At 36.8% G+C, this 23,176-nt stretch overlaps 1 protein-coding gene across 1 annotated transcript in view; it reads left to right on the top strand.

Annotated features, from left to right (window-relative positions):
* Window positions 1-830: 830 nt before the first annotated feature.
* Window positions 831-23,176, top strand: part of LOC108681790 — a 48,170-nt gene continuing 25,824 nt past the window's right edge. Inside the window, exons 1-2 of the mRNA XM_018170866.2 lie at window positions 831-840; window positions 3,196-3,234. Coding sequence (XP_018026355.1) covers window positions 3,213-3,234 — 22 coding nt within the window. The 5' untranslated portion in view covers window positions 831-840; window positions 3,196-3,212. The remainder of the gene's footprint in view (window positions 841-3,195; window positions 3,235-23,176) is intronic.

Below are 23,176 nucleotides of genomic sequence, written 5' to 3'. Positions count from 1 at the left end.
GTACTGTGACATTAAGAAACCAGAATTTTATCATTTGTGGATAACTTATCAGAAGATATTTTTGGGGACTAGTTATTGTTCATACCAAGATATCCGGACGTGTTTCTGTGTAAAGGCTAATATTGTTACAGGACATTACGCACATATTGTGTACCTGCAGTCTGTTGCCCTGGTACGGTAGAGTAACACTCAGAAAAATTGGAGTGTCACTCGTCCGACTCTTTTTAATCATGGCCTCGATGTATCTTCGCGTTTATATTTGACCTTGCTTGATACTCACGTTGCCTATGGCAATGTTGCAGTTAGGCTGTTTTTGAAAATTTGTTACTTATTACTTATTCTTCTGCGCGGTTTTACATTACTACCGAGTTGCCGTCAATTTTTATCATATTTGGTTCACTTACGTTCCCATTCCAAGCTTACATGTATTCAAATTCCTTGTTTAACCCTTCTAAAAATGTGGAGACTTATAGTTTAGCACTGAGAAGGTTTAAAGTGTTTCATGTGGTATATCAAACCTGATTCTTGAAAACAAGTTATCTGCTCCATTCTCTTAAAACCAATTGAAATGAATTGATAGACATATAGAAATTGAACTGACATAGAAATTCAATTGACATAGAAAGACATAGAAATTGGCAATTGAAAGATAGACATTTTGTGCTCTAATCGTCGAGAATTAAGATGCAACTTATGAATAATTTTTAAACAAATGGAATGATTGTAAGTATTTTTAATTTTGTATATGAAATATTTATCATCTTGAACTAACACTTAATTTTTCTCTCCCTCTCTCCATATACGCGGGGCTGCGTCTCTGCTGAGCAGCTGGCTTCCAGGGTGAGATTCTCAAGCCAAGACAGATGAGTAAAGACAGACACGAGTCTGTCATAGTGAAGACTCGTGCTCGCATGAGTCTGTCATAGTGAAGACTTGTACTCGCATGAGTCTGTCATAGTGAAGACTCGTGCACGCATGAGTCTGTCATAGTGAAGACTCGTGCTCGCATGAGTCTGTCATAGTGAAGACTCGTGCACGCATGAGTCTGTCATAGTGAAGACTCGCACTTGACAACGTCTATATGAGACGTATGAGGCTAGACTCGTCACGAAACGCCGTCAATTTCGCTCATATCTGAATACGTGGGTTCACCACATCATTCCCATAAACAACATTGTTCAGATATAGGTAGATGGAGTCATGCACAAAAAATCTTTTCTTCTGTAACTGAAATACTTGTTAAGAAAGTATTTATAAAAATTGGTTGCTAGAAAGAAGTCCATTTAGGAATAGTTAATTACAAATAGTTTACACACCACCTGATTCCACGATTGAATGGAAAACCGGTGTCGCTACATAATTTGGATAATGCTTACTGTTTTAATTCGTGAGCCTCCTTGAATTTTTATACAAATAAATTTTCATTTCCTATCAACTATTTTCCGGGTAAAAATTTTTGAAATTCTTTTTAGAGACTTCTTCAATTCTTGGTCATATTCGTCACGTAGGAAATTGCGTAACCAGACCAACGTTGATAAATAATTAATTTTCATGTTTAACGATGTACGTAATTTCTGAAATACCATGATTAAATCTCCATCCTTCCTCGTTGTGTTAACTTAAATTAAATTCACATTGTTTTATTCGTGGTTAGTGATTTGATTTTCAAACAAATTGGCTTGGATTTTCAATTGAGAATAAAATCGTACAGAATGAGCGAAATTGGCGGCGTACTTCGACGTAAATTCTACGTAGCACATGATACGGAGGGTATTCCCTAACAAAATTTAGAGTCGCCCCAGCTTCTGGTAATCCAAATCAGAAGCTGCCGCGTCTGTAAATTTTCACTGGGTTGTTATACGTGCATGGTGGTCAGGTTGTTGTAGTGTGAACGTAGCATGGTTCTTATATGTGTTATTTCTGTTTAGATTTTATGTAAACTTTATCTGTGTGTAAATCGTGTACTCTATTTTTATCTTATCACTTCATTCACTCTCCCATCCCTATTTTTAGTTGTTACGAAGCCAATTCAAGTAAATTTATTTTTCTGTCTTTGACAGCAAATATATATTTTTAGAAATTAAAATCTTAACTTGAAATACCTATGCTGTATGAGCATTAGACATATTCAAATGCACTGGTTTTCTTATCCATATCATGAGTTAAAAATTTTTTTTGACGAGATTAATCAGCAGATTTATCAATAAAAAAGTCTTAAACACAAAAGAGTTTTTTTTTTCAGAGTAATTTTTCGATCAGTAATAAATAAAATTTAATGTGATATTTTTAAAAGGAAAAACTACAGTCTGTCATTTATGCTGAGTTCTAAAAATTTTTCTTGCACATTTCATTTATTTAGAACGTATCAATATCTGACGTACGTCCTAATTACTTTTTTTTTGTCATCTTGAACAGAACAATTACATCTGGGTTACGCTTCTAACTTCACTTCAGCTTTCATTTAATTCGTTCAATTGATTACAATTTGTTAGTATAATTTACAATTTGTGTAAAGCATTCGTTGTGTTTTTATTCAATTCCAGCAGGCTAACCCGGCCCCGTCATACGAAATAGTTTATAATTTCAAAACTAAAGTACTCTAAATGAAGAAAGGCCATTTCCAATCATCATTTAGTACAAAATTTCGTGTAAAATTTGAAATTGAACAAAGTTAAATTGATCAATTTCTGTGTATTTAGAAGGCAGGCTTAAAACGAGCAAATTTTGACATACATTAAATTGATACATAGAATTATCAGTTACAAATAATGCAATTTAGTAAGCGGAATGGCTCTCGTATGCGTGTTTCAGTAAAATAATTTGAATAAGAAACTAAACTTTGAATATCAAACTAAACAAATTGAAAAATTAAATATCAGCAAATTTACAGTTGATTTCAAATCTAAACTCTTGCTTTATTCTGATATTTAAACATATTTGGTAATTTATATATATTGTGACGCAATCTAATCCCCATATTTTCCACATTATTTATTTACTAGTCATCATATTCCTACTCAGTCCTGAAAAATTTTCAGCTTACTTGGATTTTCGTTAAAAATTACTTTAATTAATAATGGTTATTTATTTGTATAATTTTATTTATAAAAATAATGGTTATTTTTAGTTCTTTCTATTTTCCGCAGTACTGATGCTTTATGCCTTCGTTTAAATATATTTCGTTTCTCCTTTCAGCTGTGGTGACGAATTCGATGCCTTATCAGCCATTACATGGTGTGTTGGTTTGCATGATAACTCCTACTATATGTTCTTGATAATAAGGTATTTAGGAACGACGCATTTCCTGGTTTAATAAACATTATATTTGTAATAAATAAATCTCATGGTCTTTAAAAAGTTTCGGTCCATTTTCTTTCTGATTTTTTTCTTTATGACATGAACGTGATAAGTCGTCTCAAAAAATACCTCCTTATCAAGATTTATATTTTTTTTTAGCTGTAGAGAATCATGATCGTTGTAGAGTCTGTTTCAACGATCATGATCGTCGTCTGTTTTAACAAGTATTATCGTCAGTTTTGCGTGTTCCAAATTCATTGTGTGGCTGAAAAACATTTTGAAATTTTAGATAAAGAACCTTGATACCTGTTTCAATTGTTTATTGCTTCAATGAGTATCCACTTTCAGAAATTGTAATCTGAAAGCAAGAAGAATATCATGAAAATATATCATAATTTCATTTTCTGTTCTTTCAAATTCTTGGTCAATTTGCAATTCAAGCAAAAAATTATATAAATACTTAAATACCTGCATTTAGAAGTAGTGATTGCTTTACCTAGTCAATGTATAATTTAAATTCCCAGCAATTCATAACTTCAATTTTAATTTCAAATTCGTCTTGCTTATATCCTGAATTTTTTTTTATAAAAACGAACGTTTTGCGTCAATTTTGAAATTTTTCGACTATTAAATTATTCTGAGCACATCTGGTTCCCACAAATAACGCGAACTGATTTTAGAACTTTCTAATATATAATCCTATAGGTTTGATGCCATATATACCAGCGTGAAAACACTGTGCTGCTATCTGGCTCATGCCCGAAAACTCGAAGTACTGTTTTCATCCAAACGAAATAAAATTATGTTTTAGATCAATTTCACATCTTTAAACCGTACTCCTAATAATTTAATGGAAAATTTCCGCCAAATTCAACTTGAAACACTGCAGATCGTTATTCTAATTAACACATGGATATTTTTGTAATATTTGCTGTGCAATAAATTGATGAGTGCATTAGATAACGCATGCAATTTGTGACAGGATTCTAATTCATAAGCAAATTTATCCATCAAATCAATTAATTTATTTCCCGTAATAAATACTTTGTGTTTCAAAGAAAATGTTAACACTTTATGAAAAACTTCCGTTTAAAAACTTTTTCCCCAATTAGCACATTTTAAAACTGAATATATATAACGATTATCTGTTTTTGGAGACGCGGAAGCGATAAATCTTGTTGGACACGAAAACTGATGCTAATTCTTGTATTTGATTATCAGGAGTTAGATTTTGCTCATAAATGCACGATCATTATACATTTGTGCACGAGTACTCAGATTTAGCGCACGAATGTGGAGAGCAAGAAGGTTAGTAGCACGTTTGTTGTATAGTGCAGCTTAGCTAATGGCATGCACGAGTGTTGTGTTTAAGAGTTCTACAATTTAGTGTCATTTTTTTGGTGATTTTCAGTGTGTTTCGGATAAATTTTGCATGTTTTGCCCCATATTTATCAGAGAGAGATGTTTGTTTTGTTCAGGTCATTAGTAATTGTACGATTGATAGGTTAGGAAAAAATGTTTGAAATCTGAAAAACGCTCTCAGCGTGAATTTTTCCACTCGTGCTTTAATTTCTATTTAGCTCTTGGACTTTATTTCGATTATTTATTTATCTCCATTTCCTCAATATTTTAATCAAAGTAAAATTTTCACCGGCGATAAAGATAAATTTTATACTATATATAAGACTCTGTTTTCATTATAGGTTCAGCATCGAATACCTGCCAGTTACATTTATTGTATCATACATGACATTGACCCAAGTAATGATAAATTACTCTGCTACTTTATATGTCATCTGCATTTTAAGTTATGTATTTATAAACCGGTATCCATACCCAGATAAAGGGTACAAGCTTGATCGTGCTGATCGTTTAGGAACTTGGAAGCGATTGTCCGGCATTGTTTTATTCAAACTGGCCACCATGTGCTAGTTTATAACCCGAATGAGCCTTCAAGCAGATGTAAAACTCAATTGCTTTCATCCCCATAATTCATTGCTTGTAACGGAATATGATTTTTTGAGTTATATCGTCATTGCCTTCCGTAACACAACTTGAAACCGTTCTTGCGAATGTCTATGCCGTCCTCTGTTCGAGATTACATTACTCCAGACTCCTGAGTATGTCGAGGCTGTTACTGCCGTCCCTACACGAACTGCTTCGTATGATATTCTTGTGATAAGTGCAATATTATTTTACTTTCCGAAGCATATTTTTAGTTCATAAGCTCGATTCTACTCTCCTGGAGCACATTAAATATTCTAAAAGCTCAATAATACAAAATTTTCTGGAAAATAGATAGAGGACGCGGTGTATTCAAGCTTTAATGGTTATTTTTCTCAAGTCATGGTATCACCACATCGTTCTTTCAAGTTTGATATATGAAGAAACTTCTCATACAAGTTGTACTGTAAAATATAAGTTTCACATTCAGGTGTCAGATGATGCTTGTCGTTGAAGGGTAGCTTTTCAGGGGAGTAACTCAGACTTAAAAGCTCAATTCCATTATAATCGTTATTAATTTTTACTGTGGAAAAAATTAGCACTCAAGTAATAACTTCATTTTTCTGACGGCTTCTATTATGCGAGCTTGACTGATGCTGGCCATCAACTTATTTAGGCGTGAATACACTTTTCTAAAAGCTATTGCAAAATTCTTAGCCGCTTGATATCCCTTAATATTTTTTACCGCTAGATTACCTCAACAATAAAACTGTAAAAATTGGTTGCTTATAAGAGACTTTACGCTCTTGAAAATATCGGCGAAGCGAGGAAATTGCACATGTGCTGAATCATCCTTATTGACTTCCTTATCGATCTATTGCAAGGGTTACCGAGACAATTTTTATCTGTACTCGAATGGACCTTAGGAAGGAAGCTCGCTTGATTTTGTTGTTGGTGTTGCGTAAGTTCGTCGGCAGATACGCCATCGACAGTTCTGGCGTAGATGACGAAGCGGTGCTCTCGCTTCCTCATTTGCGGTCGCGCGCGTCATGCTGAGATAATTTTGGTCGCGTGCGTCTGCGCGCGTCGTGCGTACTGCGACGCGCAGTGCGTACTGCTAGGCGTAGTGCGCTCTGCGACGCGTAGTGCAGAGACCTGAATATGACTAAATTTTTGGTCAATTATTTGAGACGATCCGAATTAGACTGTCACGTTCGTGGCGGCTTTTTTTACTTGAGCTTTACACACCGTAGTACGGTTTCGAAATTTTTAATTTCGTTGTGTATTAGTTTTTCCCGAATTTATTGATCATTCATTATCAAAAACTTTTTGAACCATAATCACTATTTGCCACCACTCAACTACGGCACATGAATTAATATATTGTTTCAAACCTAATAACATTACAGTGTCGGCAAAAGAGGGATGAGATCTGATTAAAATTCAGAATATAAAACAGATAAATGACACGGTGTCTAAAATGAGAGAATCAGCACTTGATCGTTCTTTTTACTACATGTTATTTTGAACAGACCTAATATTTTCATATTTTGCATGAACAACCCGACTGCTCTGTCTCTCTACTGCGTTTCCTAACGCTCTGTAATCAACACGCACAGTCCATTCATTTTTACAAGTTTGTGTATTATCTCGTTCAAGAATTTTAGATGAATTTTCTCTTGTTTCGGTCATGGTATTTTCCCCTATTTATTCACTTTCTCTAAAATTATGTTTACAAATACTGTACATATCATTGATTGCATCAGCCATGCGATTTTTCTAGACAATTGCGTGTTTTTAGCGCTATTGGTTGCATGTATTCTTGCTTAGGTGGTTGCAATGAGGTTCGTTTAGAGGTTCCTTGTGTCCGGTAGCGTCGATACGACCAAGAAAGATTGCCCAATGCGGCACTCAGCATGTGGTCGCCACATGCTGACGTCGCACTGAGGGATTGCCGCTGCGTGATTAGGCGCTCTGGCCCACGACAACGACTTCTTCCGAGCAGCGGGCGGTTCACGAGGGGAAAACTCGAATTTTTTTTAGCGATGCTTAAAAAACATGAAATCTTCATGAAAAACATGCAAGAATGGTAGAATTTTTTAAAAAGAAAGTAACAAGTTGTGAATGGCATCAGATGTATAATAAATGCATTTGACTATTCCTTCAGGTATCGTAGTTTCGTTTGAAAAAACAGGAGAACTTGAATCAAGCACGATGAACATTCGCAATATATCCGTTTAGACTTCAGACGCTTCATATAGTTCAAGAACGTTAAGAACCTAATTTTTTCCCAGTCTAACCTGCAGATATTGTTCTTTAATTTAATTGGTTTTTCGAAATTGGAGGGTCAGTGGTTTATTGAAAAAAAAAGTTTAGAAGCAGAGGAGTTAATAACAGCAGTCGACTGATTTCACAATCCTACTGATAAGCACTTAAAGCCTATACAGCAACTGCCATGATGAAGAACAACCAGATAACTAAAACACTAAAAATTTTTCATAAAACACGTCTATTCAATGGGATAAAGATTATACAAATACTCAATAATAATGTGAGTGGCAGGATTCGCAACCATTCAACGTATAATTGAAAGCCTTTGATCGGTTTCCCTTTCTAAAACTTCAAATCCGTGTTAGATGTTGCTTTTGAATACGTTTAAGGTTCAATCATTGTATAAATCTTATCACATTTTCCCCAATTTACCTTACCTCATATGCATTATTCCTATCTTCCATTGTCCATATCATGCCCATCATTCGCCATTGTGCTGCGCGGATGGTGCGCCGCGAGTCCGGCCGCTATAACTGCTCGTTGCGTCCGCAATAACAGTCCGCACTTTAGGACGGCTGGCAATTTTGTGTGAAAATGTAATGTGTTGTTGAGCTTCAGTCCAATGTTTTGACGGATAACCCGGCCCTTATTGCCTGATAAAATTTACATAAATTCCTGCTTTGGCTCAACGATTGGAGCAGAACGTTTAAATTGTGGCAGTTATGCTACATTTGCACGAAGCACTCCTTGATTATCGGTCAGATGAAGGTTAATAATAAAGCTGGTCGATTATGGGGACTTGCATTTACTCACATTTTCCTAGGTTTTGACCGTTGCTAGTTCATGTCGCTAGTTCAAATAAAACTTTTCGTATAAATTTCTCAGTTCTAGCTACAATTTGGCGGCTGATGCGGGCTGTTTGACTTCGTTTTCGCAGGACATCTCCTTCGCTGGCTTTACTGTTCATTTAACACGCCATGTTCTCAAAAGAGTCGACTTCACGTTTTGATACTGTCTTTCATAAGTTATTTTTTAAGGCCTATTTTTAATTTTTGCTCAATTCAAATTAATTGTTGGGCATCGGTTTGTTAAAAAATTATTAAAAACATGCACTTTTACTACGTTATGCCAAAAAATTAAACCATTTGAAGGTGTTTAAGAAAGTAATCAAGATTGAATATTATACTGAATTCCGTCCTTTCCAGCTTTTGAGGTTATGTGACTTGAATTGGCATGACGTGTAGCTAATAAGACAAATATGAAGAGATTTTGCGGACTTATGTTCAAGTACTATTACTACATACTTGTACATATAATACTAGTTACTAGTACAATTTGGTCGCTCAGTTATGCCTATAGCGATTGCTTTCAATAACGTGGCCCGACTGACCAATTTGTGTTCATATTGAATTTAGTTTCTACGTGGACTAAAATAGGATAGAAGCGATCGAGACGGAATTTAGAAGGACCGAGAAGGACGTCTTAATAAGGCGTTCTTAGGCGATCGAGACGACACAAGAGCCAGGGAAGGTCGACATAAGAAGGTGTTATCAGGCGATCGAGACGACACACGACCCAGGGAAGGTCGAAATAAGAATGCGTTCTCAGGCGATCGAGACGACACAAGAGCCAGGGAAGGTCGACATAAGAAGGTGTTATCAGGCGATCGAGACGACACACGACCCAGGGAAGGTCGACATAAGAATGCGTTCTCAGGCGATCGAGACGACACAAGACCCAGGGAAGGTCGACATAAGAAGGTGTTATCAGGCGATCGAGACGACACACGACCCAGGGAAGGTCGACATAAGAATGTGTTCTCAGGCGATCGAGACGACATGAGAGCAGCGTGAAGAAGGCGTTCTCAGGTGTCTTCCATAATCGCCGATGACCGTCACAAATGCTCTCGCTTTGTGGAGATTATCGCTGGACACCGCCACGAGATGGATGAAGGCCTGGATTAGACCTCGATGATGGGCCGCTTGACGAATCGTGTCAATTGTGGGTGATGATGGGTCACCTATAGTGAGGATGTGGGGCGGTGTGAGTAATGATTGACCACTGATGTTGTGAATATGAAAGTTTCATTTCTGATAAAATACTTCAAATTGTTGCTGGGTGTTTTTACACGGCCTATATAATAAATTATGATGAATAATAGTGTTTATATTAATGAGTCGCTTTCAGTGACGATGACAGTCGCATAGTGAATACCCTATATTCACTATGATGTGCATTGTAGGTTATCTATATTGCGTGCGATGTGCATTGTAGTACATGAATTATGGGCCAAGTAGAGTATGAGTGACGAGGGTTATGAAATTTTCGGCATAATGTGAAGGATTAAGGGTGGTGGGGGCATGATGGGTTTGGTAGCCAATGGGTGTTGATGGCATTGTTTAATCGGTTGTGAGGCACCGGTTTGATGGAATAATGTAATGATAGGATGCCCTTATGTGATGCAGCTTGATTCACTTATTTTCTAATCTGCTCTTTTTCTTACTATTGCCTAATCCAAATATGTGTATGAATAAGTGAAAACATATAAGATTCCTACCTTTTATTGATTTTCCTAAATAATTTATTTTTTTCTCGTTTAATTCTTCTAAATTCACCATGCAGTCTTACGTTGAAGAGTTGTCAATATCAGTGGAAATAATATCTGATACTTTTATTATTTTTCACATTATTTTCTTATTCGTTTTACATAGTTTCATATTTCCTGTAGCCATGAACAAGGCAGCTTTAAACCCTAACTCTATTCAGTGATTCAGTTTTCACAAAGCCATGGCTAGCCTTTCATTTTTAAAATTTTGATTCATCATGAGCGTTGCCATAAAATTAAAATTTCGAATAACAAATTTTATTTTTTTTGACAACTGTTGCCACTCGAGTTATAATTAAATATGTGTTTCATTTTCCATAGACTTATTACGCTATAGCTAACGTGCGAAATTTTCCTTCACTCTTTTTAATAAAAAAAATCATTAAATCTAAATATCTGGTGCTTAGATATCTTGTGTTATGCCATGTTTCCGTGAGATGAATCGTAAAGTGCGTCTTCACTCCAAGCACTTGCCATACTCAATGCTTCATTCATCTTGCCCTGGCATCGCTCAATCGGTCAGCAGTTGTCGACGCAATTAGCAGCCATCTCGCTCGACTGCATTCACATCGAGTGACCATTTCTGCGAGGAGCGAGCCACTGACCAGTGGAACAATACTGACCTGTTTCACTGACCAGTGGAACATTTCAGTGAGGTGCGAGCCGCTGACCGGTAGAACAATACAAGCAATACAGCCTCTCACTTCAGGGCACAATGAAACACTGCGAAGCTGGCCACCGATATACCTTAAATCCCAGGATTCTCTTAGGAAAATAGAAATTTCTAATTATAATTGGAGTTCTGTTTTTCACAGCATCGATGAATGTGATGGTTTTATTAGCGAAAACCAGTACTGTATAGCTGAACTGATTAAAATTGAAAATATACCGCAATTTCACATCTCTTCAATGAAAATTCGCACGCAATTATTTTTTCACTTATTTTATCTCATTTAAATCGAAAAAAACACTAAGAGAGTCGAAGTCCACTGCAGGTCGCATATTTTTAGACTAACGAGTTGAATAAAATTTCGATAAAGTTCGCAAGGAGTGATCCGGGCGTTCAAATGCAGAGTTGCGTTTTACGACGCCACAAAGGGGCTCACAATGGATGGATTTAAAATACGAGTGCAGGGATTGGGTTGTGAGATATGTATTAAAATATGTCTTTCTAGGGGAGCTCCTCTCCTCCCCTTCACCTCGTCTGAATTATTTGGGGGGAAGATGGGGGGAACTGATGACCTGCATTTTATGGCTATGTTCGAGAAGCCTCAGCTTACTTTGCCATACAGTTTTTTTTTCTACTTAGTTCAGAAACGATTGAAATGTAGCTACGAGTATAAACTTCGTCAAAAATTATTTGTCGTTCCAATGAAAAGTTTATTTCTTTCATGGTGTAAATTAAGAGTTACAGGTTTTGAAATGTGTGTATTATTATTCCTATATCAGACTTACTGTAAACAAAATGTTTTAACTCCAGTTTTGGCTTTAGATGATTTAGTAATGAAAACTCAGTAATCAGTATTTCGAGTCTAACCTTTAATATGCGTTTCGGATATGAGGTTGAGATTATCAAAGAAGAAAACAAAACGTTTGACAAAAGTCGTGGATTTTTCGGCGGTGATTTTGAGAGCGAACGTTGCATGAGTGAAGACTCTCGAGGATCGTCTGGCGTCGCTCAGAAGACTCGTAAAGTCTGATGTATTCCGGCCACCAAAACACTCGCGCTATCTGCACTCAATGGCGACCAAAATTTTTTTTTGCAGTCAGCTGCGGGCGCTCAATCTAGATTTTAAAATAATCAAACGATTTTATACAATCCTTAGCTTCAAAATATATGCTGCTGAGGAATAATGGTGTCTGATGGTATGTTTATATGTGATTCACATATTAGATGTGAATGTTCTCATTATCGATGCAGCTTTCATATAGAAAAGTTGTAGGTTTCCAGAGTTTTTTATCCAGGATATTTACTCGACCTTCCAGTTAGGTCGAGTTAAGGCGATGAAGAACTCTATTAAGGCACATAGTATTTTTTACATGTAAAATTTTGTTTTGAATTCCTAAATTTTCCATAGGAGCATTAATTTTAATTTGTATATCTAAAAAAGTTTTTATGCTTTGTTATAACGTAAAACCGCATTGTCTTCGTCACTATACTCTATATCCGTTATGGTCAGCCGAGTATCGCGTGCTATGCAAACGATGTGCCGGGCGTGGGATGAAGCGATGTATGTCCAGTGATGGATCATTTCTAATATTCTGAGCTTCTCCATGAATAATGGTAAAAACAATGGACCTCAGCTTGTGGCCCCTCTTGGAGGTCGTTGGACATCTTCATGTCTTCGTGTGCCTGCAAGATAAACTGCTCTTATATTGCATGCAGCATGTGTTTATTATTGTTTTACGACGATGATTATACAGAGTAATTTAATTTCGCGTTTCTTATAGTTTTGATACATTTATCAAAAGTTTCATAAAGAAACTCCGAGTATGGTGTATTCAATAAATGTTAAAAAAATTCGAAAAATAGTCGAGTGATTCGGTTTTTCAAGTGTTTTTTTACGAACAGCTTATTCCTCATTATGGCGAAGGATTTTGCAATTTTATACATTTTCCTGTGAGTCTCGTGGACCAACTCCTGCAAGATTGTTCCACGTAGCTACGCAGAACCGCTGACGCAGTGAAAAATCGGCTTATCTTTGGGCTACGGAGCGCTGCTCTTCATTTGTCTTGTCGAGCGCGCGGCACGGCATCTTGGCAGCAGACCTGCGACCACGTGTGAAGCGCACGACGAAACCGAAATTCTAAAAACAAAATTAGACATCAATGTAGGATATAATGTCTTATCGCTCTTTGGTAGTTATTATGGTGGACATTAGTTTGCTAGAAAATATTCATAATTGTGCATTATCTTAAATGAAATACACCGGCATTTGAATCTAATTTACTATTGTTGATTGAAAGTCACATCTGCTTACTTGGTTGTCAAGCTAGTTTTCATGGTGTCAATGACCGATATTGATAGAAAAGAACTGTAACTTCTTCAAAATTTCTTCCCAGAAGAAAATACAACATTATTCTGACCGATATTGACGGAAAACAACTGCAACTTTTTCACAATTTAGTCCCAAAAGCAACATTAAAAAAGGAGGGAAAGAGAGAGATAGACCTCAGGAATACATAGCGTTCGGGAGGTGAGATTGATCACGCTGGGAGAGGATATTGTGTCGCTGCCTCTGCTTAATAGATAAACTCGCGTCCTGAGGCCTCAAGGAAGACGGCCTATCCGACTCGCTCTGCCACGCCGACGATCCTAACGTCCCCTTCCATGAAAAATATTCCGACGACCCAAACTCTTGCATAATTCTTATGGGAAAAAAGCTTTTCTTCACTGAGACAGGAGCAGGGCAAATGTTTGTACATGCAGGATTTCATGAATTAACGATTCATTTTTCATTAAATTCAAAGGTAGTTGATATATTGAATTAAAAAGTATTTTTTCTTTAACTGTAACAAGTTTATTTTTCAGTAAATCGATTTTAAATGAAGGAAGCTAATGTCTTATGTCACAAATCGTGGGACTCAACATTTAAGATATTAATTTCATTAGACTCACCTTATTTATTACTTATTTTAGTCCAGCACAAGTTGACCGGTCGTGTAAAACTCCACCGTGATTGATGTTTGACTCAGTGATTGATGACGTGATTTGCACCTCGGTAGTACTGATGCGCGCGTCCATTTTTCATTATTAGCTATTCACAATATACTATACTAACTCAACTCGATCCATAGTTACGACGAAACATCATAATTTATTTCCAGGTTTACCTCACCAAATTGCTCTGTTTTTAGAAGTTTTTTTTTACGCTCCAGCCAAATATGAAGTGTCATTCGTTTCATCGTGAAACTTTGTCACATTCTGAGCATAATTGCCTTAACGCATTGAGTTAGCACTTATTTCATGACTCTGCACCATTCAAAAAACACCCGTCATTTGCCTTGAAAAAATTCATTGCGAAAGAGCTCATCTATGTGATAAGTTCTGTTTTTGAGCCACAAATTCAATAATGATAAAGTGAGTGCGTTTGATTGTAAGTTTCCGTGAATTTCATCCTTGCATAATACATTCGACTGCGGTGCACGCGATGCTATCGGAAACTGATAGTCCGCTTCCAACTGTGAATTTTTTCGCCACTGATATCCTAGGGCTACGACCTGTAGCAGTGATACTGACGGCTGATGCATCCCTGATTCCCTAATTACAAGCCTGACTCCACTGAATTATGGTCCCACGAGAACTTGTAAAAGCTGTCGCTACATCACGTGAACTCGGGCAACCGATGAGAAAAAACGTTAGCTGGAACGATGCGTCATTTTTCGTGGCCCTCATCACGATAATAATCATCGCCAGTCATTGTAATAGCGCTGGAACATTGACTACTCGTCGCTTGTGCAACGATGAAATGAGATTTTAACGATGCGCGCGTTTTGATTTAGTTAACACTGCTGTTGAATTGATCATTTCTCAATTACCGATTTTGTGTGTAGCGCTGAGACTCACAGTTGACATTAATTTAGAGCGTGGATGATTTTCGTCGGTCGTCTAAAAACTTGCAATGTTTTGGTTGTGTTGGTACAGCTCGATTATACTGTTTCCATATCGATAAATGAATTTCATTAAGTTTTCTCATGAGAACTGTGTAAAATTCCATTTCAAGTATTTTCTTGACGCTTTTGTGTGCAACGATGGAAAAACAGTAAAATTTCATCAAATCAAGACATATACGGTATTCAATAAATACTTTGGAAGTACATATTTTACGTTCAATTTCATATTTCACTGTAAGCACTGTAAACATTTCACTGTAAGTCTACATTTGTGTTTACTCTTATTCAGCTAAATGATTTGTGTTGGAAATTCCTTCTTTTTATTGTAACTCCTGAGACCAACCCTCTCTTTGTCGTTCTTGATCAGCCCAGACTGGAGAAAGAGGAGAATATTTTCAATAAATTCTTCTCTCGGATCGTTGTACGGACAATAACAGGAGACCGGTTCTTTCGTGTTCGGTTCTAAGCGAGCTTCCCTATCAGAAGTCCAATTGCCCGTTTGATTGCTCCTTTAAAACTTGATTGCTTCCTAAATATTAAAAGTTCACGAATAATTGTCGGCAAATTTCTCTATTAAGAGAGACTGTTCCAAGTATAGTACATTACTTAACGCGTGTACTCGTACATCGTCTAAATTATTGTCAACTAATTTTGAATTTCAATTAGTGAACACAACATAGGAGAGATAACAAGCGTTGAATACGGAGGCCTACACCGTGGACCAGTTCGTAAGAACTTCTTTCTTCGCTTTTAACTTTGATTGTAATACCGCATTATCATCGCCAGAATATACTAAGGTTAGACCGGCATTGCCTGTGATTGATTATTAACAATTTAACAATTTCGTTATTCCCTATCACACCATTCCGAAAACCGATATCTTGAATCTCGTCGTACCAAATCCCGTCCTACCGAATCCAGTTTATATGTTTTGAAATGAATGAACGTTGATCAAAGAAAATCCCATGTACACATCCTGTTTCTTTATTTCTAAATTTTAGATTGCCTTAATTAAATATACAATCAGAAAAGTAAAGACCACTCATAAATTTTAGTGTCCAACTATCCTTCTAATTTTAATGTTTCAAGATTCCATCGTCAGCAATTGAAATTTATTCCCAGTTAATATCTCTACACGTTAAGCATCTTGGATAGGCACCCGATCAGCCTCTGTACATATTTTCAGCGCCAGGCTTCAAAATCAAACTTCGACAAATATATTATGAATGATGCAACGCCCACTTGAAACTATAGATGCCCAACATTAGTGATAATTTCGCTTCATCGGCAAGCTTCATTCCGTGATCATGTTGCTCCTGCAATATCTGCATCTATGGCACCTCCGAGTTGGTTGAGTAAACTAAGCTCGCGAGCCTCGTCTTGTTTTTCGTATTCAGATGTGTTGACCACCTCTGGTGTCGAAATGCTCTCTGCCTCCATTTATCTCCAGATTCCAAGCTGCGAAGGAAGGGTCAGATTCTTGCTAGTCTTAGTCGTTCTTGACGTCCGAGCGTAGCCTGCAGAGCTCCAAAAACAACTTAGAAATATGGATTCCTGGTCGCAAATATTCTACGCAGCCATCACCAATGGGTTCTTAGGGAATCCATTCCACCCTAAGGAGAGTTGGGAATGTAAACAAGTTTTTGATTTGTGTCGGTGTCTCCAGACCAAGAAGCTCCGGCGCTCCAGGTTCAGCGCTCTGATCGGGAAGATTTGTATTGTGAGGTCGGGTGTCCGCAAAGCAATGGCGACCATTTGACATTTTCTGGCCACCTCGCCTCGTTGGTGACAAACAATAGAACACTTTGGCGCTTTCATGAGCTCTGCATCAACTCGAGTTTGTTTAACAGCTTACGCGTCTTCTGGCTTACTTGAATGAGTTGAAATAGTATTTTATTAAATACCTCATGGAAATTTCATGAACCTTTCATAACTTGAAAGTGTATTTTCGTAAGCAAATTAATCTCATATGAACACTAAAGACTACCATTGATTCTAACGACAGATAAGATGTACATTACATTGTACCATTCAGATTTTGATGGAAGTAGTTTAGAAAACGCACCGCCTCCCGGTCGTTTGTTCAGATATCCCGTCGTGTCAACGTCATTGCAAAATTATTGCTAGAAATGTTTCCAATTTTTGGGTGTTTGCGTCTGCAAGGCTCCCCCCTTTGCTTAGCCATTAACCGCATTTCCAAATCAGGAGGTCCGACCAGCGGTCAAATGGGCTTTCGACCACCGTCGGACACATGACAAATCGGCCTACTTACAAAACGGCCGCTGCCCAAATGGTCCTGAAAATGCAAGAAAGTCTGTGCTTGATTTGCTTGTACCAAACCTCGTAACTAATGGGCGCAAAACGCAGCATTATTGCTCGGACTTACCAAGGCGATGTGTTGTAACTATCGCTGATTATTTACTGGAAGATATTTTTCGATCTTTCTCAGCTAAATTTCATTTTAATTACTCTATTCTTGAAACAGCATTAAAATTTGTGGGATTATGAATGGTTCTGTTAATTAGGTACGCAGAAAATTTTGAGCGCCGAGTGGGTCTGATAGTGTTTCTTTGATGAGACTGCGCTGTGGATAAAATCTGAAACTCTCCTCAATTTTCAATTTAGTTGAGACTTACTTACGAAAATTGCTTATTAATTGACGGTGAAATTTCATTCATGCATTTATCTTTGTAATAATTTAATGACCTTGTCAGAAGCTCAAGCGAGTTGTCCTTGTTTTTCAAATGATAACATCATTTTACACGAAGGTAGTAGTAAAACATCTTGGAAAAAACTCCATTCTCTCCATTAATTCTATATAGGTAGTAAATTTTTAAGCTAGTTACTTGTTTAATTGTGAGCATGACGCTGAATGCTCTTTCTTTGTAGCGACTGATATCATCTCCGTGTTTATTTATTTTATTAACAATTTATCGTCATTTATGGCTGTGGTGTTGCATGCATACTGTCGCTCTAGTCTGTGTATATTGTTATCTATTTATTCTGCAATATTTGCATCAACATATTGCCCTGTACTGTGAATGATCTGCGTCATCTAAGGTTTGTGTATTTTTAATGTCTCTTTTTAAGCATTATAAGTAAGGATTTTCTGATATGGTCTCTTGATCAGGAATGGCTCTCTCAAGCTAGGAAAAAATACTTCCCGGGCAATAAATATGTATATCACTATATTACGTAACTTCAGTTTCTTGTCTGGATTCATAATACTGGATTCATTATAACACATGCTGCCATGTTTCTTCATTAGTTCTTAGAAATCAGATATTGACCCATTTTTTCGCCTACAGGTGGATTTTCATTAAGGTAATTTCCTTGAAGTGAGCTAGAGTATAGAGGATTTATTTCCAGCGCTAAAAAGTCCAGCTTGTGCTTCTGTTGCACTGAACCCACGGAAACATCTCTTCGACTGCCTCTTCAGGTGTCTCTGGAAATTTCTCATCCAAAGACGAAAAGGAACCACTGTGATGTGGACTTGTCTTGAATCTCTGTTCTACTGGCCATTTTTCAATACTATCTCTCAATTTCCTTCAATATCTTCTGGAATTCTTAAATCTCATTAAATGGATGTGGTAAAAAGCAGTCTTCAGTATCACTAGAATGGCTTGCACTGCGTGACTGATCTGTCATGCAATAGTGGCTTCTGCTATAATTTTATTAGTGATTACTTCGAGGCCAATTCAGTTACTAAGATTGCCTCTGTTGAATATTCTTTGCATTCCATCACTTGCCAATAGCCAAATAATGAGACGTTGTTTCGCTTGTTGAATTCTTCTGATGATCGTCAGTTATTTCCATCTTCGAATTCATACAAGCTTACGGATGCATTTAGGGTAAGCATTGTAACGCAAGTATCGTCTTGTAAAGCAACCTGTAAATCGTTGCACAATTGAACATTTCCTCTGTCGCTTCTTAGCTCGGTTTGTTCTCTGCGCGGGATGCGCATAGCCAGTCGCTCCACGTACTCCATCGATTGTGAAGGCCACTCCGGGGACCCATACCAATATTTATTGAAACTTGCCTATAAATAGCCCGCTCAAATGGTCCTGTAAGATCCACCAAGATTGTTTCCGATGAGATCGTTGCGGTGCTCAGAAACGTAAACTCCGAGGCAAGATTACTCCTGCTTTCAGTCTTGAAACTAAACCAAAGCAGGGCCGGAAGACTTACTTTCTCTTTGAGAAAGCAGGTACACAAGAAGCTTTCATTTCCTGCGTGATAGCATATGTTTTTTTAGGAACGATGGAAATTTTCATATAAATGAAATTTAGGTCGGTAAAGCTGCAACGCATTAAGATTTAAATAGAAGTTTATTTAAATCGATGTGATGTACCTTGTTTGGCTTCGATTTGTGAGATTATACCTGCTCATTCCAGACGGCTTCAGTTCAATCAACGTATTGCGTTGACGCATATCGAAGTGAATTGCAAGGAGGGACTTTTTCGCACCACAAACGCTTCTGAAAAATCTCAAACAAGGATCGAGCCTTTCCATAAGATTTAAAAAACCGCAAAAATCAGCCCAGAAGTTCAAGGATCTCATCAGTTTTCTAACAAGTAACTTGTGAGGTACAATGAATGAAATTTAAGCTCCCTACATAATTCAGTCTTTTTCTTCTCGTTGACATTATTTCTTTTTCAGTTTTCAGTCGCAGAGCAACTGGAAGATATCAGGCACTTCTTTGTGGATCATTAACACTGTTGAGTCGATCTTATTGCTTTTTTAGGCCATTGGGAGGTCATAATTCACTGAGATTTGGATCTGCCGGGCGTCGGCACCATCATCATCAACAGTCTGTATCATCGACGCTCTCAGGGAGCGGGACACCGCGACTCGGTTATCGGAACACGCTCGTGGTGACAATGCTGGTTTCGGGTTCAGCTTTAGGGACACCTTCTGATAAGTGGGCAAGTTTCGGGATACTTCCTACGAAACTCGTCAACAGTATTCAGGACGTATTCCACAGAACGCACGTACCGACTGCTTCTCTGGGTTTGTGCTCCTGAATGATTTTTTTGGATTTGTGGATTCATCCTGGAAGTCGAGTTGTCACATGAAATTTTCTACACGAAGATTCAGTGTAATAGTCATTTCATAATGTTCATTGCGATTGTGTCATTAACGTCGGAACCTGCGCATAAATGTTGACAACGATCATAAGAACTAAAATCTTTGATATTTTTTTTGCCATGGTGCTTTTACTTTTTCTTCTTATGATCAAGTTCACTTCTCTTTTCCTATTCTGAGTATGCCAGAATTTTTTTAGCATCCGAGTTTTACCAAAAGGAGGTAATGACAATTTTTCCACACACCATTGCAAATTTCTTTGTCTCATATGGACGAACGGTTCTTTTGTACTTAATACCTGAACGCATCCACATTTATCGTGAAAACCGTTCTAGGTGTTTTAACAACCATATGTCATTTGCTTGGTCTCTCTTTTTCTCTCGTCCAAGGTTCCTGGAACTTTCAAAGCGTCTCGCAGTAAATTTTTTAAATATCAAGTCTATAATCCATCTTCGTGTAATTTTTCCAGCGTGCACAATGGCCTGTTCCTGCGCGTGGGCCGGCGTTCCGGTTTTCTGGACTGTCCAACTCGAGCTTGAAAGTTTTTTGGACTGTCAATAGAGAGTTGAGGTTTTCGACCAAGACTTGCCAATAACATCTTCCACTTCATTTTAAAAAATTTGGACTTCATGAGCTTATACTAAAAAAAGTGTTCGTTTTCCAATCTCTCCGAAAACCCTCAGTACTTTCTCATATGTTTAATAATCCATTTGGAAGAATTGGTAATATTTTCCCCCCATTTTCTATACGTTATATACGTGGAAAAATGAATCACATATCACTTCTTTTTTAACAGTCCCTCTAATATAGTCAATGCTGAATTCTCTAAGCTCTGTAGTCTTACCATTGAAAATTCGTTGTTTTTATTCGCATTTTCGTCACAACGTTTATCTGTCGACGTGAATTTGTCGATTTAATTCGTCCTGGTAAGTATTGATATGGTGAGGCAACAGCCGAAGAACATTGAATACGTGACCATGCAATATTTATACTATGAGCAGAACAAAAATTACACTAGTACCATTATCAGTATTCCTCGCTGACATCAGAAACATTTTAAACATATAATAAAAAAATTTGATGGAACTATTATCCAAAATAGTAAATAATAACTAAAATATGATGGGACATATACACTCTATTACACCACTGCGCAATGTAAAAGATGCTATGCAAATTTTTCATGTCACCCTGCGACATGAAATATCAACCGTTAATTCTGAAATTCATCAACGAAAGATAAAAAGTCTTGCAGTTCACCCTTGCGTCCACATAAAGTGTTTTTAGAGTAAAGTATGCCAGATTTTTTGGTTGATTTGCTTTTTTTAAGTGATTTTTTTGCTCCTCAGTAAAAATTGAAAATTTTCCGTACTCAAATGAACATGATTATAATCATAAAAGCTTTGGGATGAAGACTTTTGGATCACATTTATTCAGCTAGGACAAGATATTTTTACGTAGGATTGCAATTTTTGAGTTATTTTTGCTGGTAGAGAGAGTAGCGTGGGAAGCATTTCTCTCGTGTATCGGAGATCAATGCCTCCTCGGTAGCAAGGCTCGGGCAAAACTCGCAAACGACAGAAACGCAGCAGAGGAAAAAAAAACTTGCTGCGCAATTTTTTCTGATCCAAATGGCCCTCAAATTTCTAAACTTGTTTTGCAGGGATGATATTTATGTAATGAGTATTCATTAAAAATTAGACCAGCTTTCACATGCGCTACCTTTTGTAGCTTTTCGAAAAGTCAAATTATCTTGCCGTTGTAGAATCCAAATTTTAAAATGGCTTCTCATTATTAATTATAAAACCCTAAGAAACTGCAGGTGACGGAGAAGTGCTTCCATTCTATAAGATTGAATGAAGAGAATTACGCTCAAAATACAAATATATGTAATTGTTGAAAGCTCCTGAAAATAACTAGAATATTTGATCTGTACAAGCAAAGATCTCATTAGCCTCGTCATAAAAAACAACTTCATTTAAAAACCAATAGTTTTCCTACAAACAATACGGACTACACATGTTCTTGCTTAAAGCCTGGGACAATTTTTTAAGATTTAGTCGTTACTTTAAGATAAAGTAACGACACGACAATACAACGGTTTAAACAACACTTAAAAAACAGATTTTTTATTTCAAAAAGTGTGAATTCAGGTGCTTTTCCTAAAAATGTGAATAATCCATATAAATATTTATTCGGAACTTTTTCTTGGAAATACTAATCAACACTACTCCTATACCAAGTGTCTAGTCCGCTATACATTCATATAGAATAATATAAAGGCTGTGAACGCAAGTTATTACCCTGCCTTCAATAAAAACTGCTCATTTTATAGTAGATATTACCGTTAGTGCAGGTCTTTCTTTCATCTAAAATTTTGCATCCAAAAGTGACCATTATAGATTTTCTACCATAACCAGATTAGAGATGAACAACCGCATAATGCTTTATCCATTTTCTCTCATTCATTTGCTTGTTATATCAATTCAGTTTCACTGTCTTACTGTTTTTTCGTTCCTCATGATCTCTTAAAACACGAATTTTTTTCCCTTATTCGAATGACATTTTCCAATTCTATTTTACCCTTCTTAAAGACTTTCTTCTTTACTTTACCTTTTATTCAAAGATTTTGAGGCATAAATCTAGAAAATTTTTCCTTGGGATTATTTTTCCGCACATTTCCACAAACATATTGCTTCGAAAAATATTAGACGTTAAAAAATTGCCTTCCTCGTTGTTTGAGATTGTGATACCAGTAATACCAGTTCAACTGCGTTATTATATGAATTCATCATTACCTGTTCTATTCATCAAAACTGTTTTAATAAAAAATTTATTTTCACTAGTACTGCGCGTTAAAGCGTTGATTTCCAGTAGTTAGCACTTGTTATACAATGGAAGTTATGTACAAGTGAACCAAAGCTGTAGTCCAAATAATTGTGCTAACCAGAATTCAACGGAGAGAATTACATGTGATCACTGGACTGAGAATCTCAGTAGAGATATTCAGTATAAGGCTGACTTTTCACTACAGTCTTGACGGATGAAGCGGAAGGAAATGGTTCTGCGATGCAAATGAGAAGTGCGATATTCTGTAAGAAATTTCTGACAGAAGCTTACCGACGATATTCTTCGTGTGTCCGACGAAAGTTTAAGATCTGGTTTTATGCAGTTGAGAATGAGCTTCATTCCTTTAATTCACCATAAGGAAATTTAAAACTATGAACTGCATGTTTGAGCTCAGTAAAACTCGTTTATTTAATCTAACTCCACGTAAAAAATGTATAAAATGCTCAAATGCCTCGACTCTATGATAAAATAAGTCTTCAAGTCAAATGAACGTGTACCATTCATGTACGC

Source organism: Hyalella azteca, unplaced genomic scaffold (assembly GCF_000764305.2).
Source record: "Hyalella azteca isolate HAZT.00-mixed unplaced genomic scaffold, Hazt_2.0.2 contig17222, whole genome shotgun sequence".
NCBI lineage: Eukaryota > Metazoa > Arthropoda > Malacostraca > Amphipoda > Hyalellidae > Hyalella > Hyalella azteca.
Note: the sequence above shows the minus strand (reverse complement) of the source record. Positions and strands in the feature narration are given on the sequence as shown.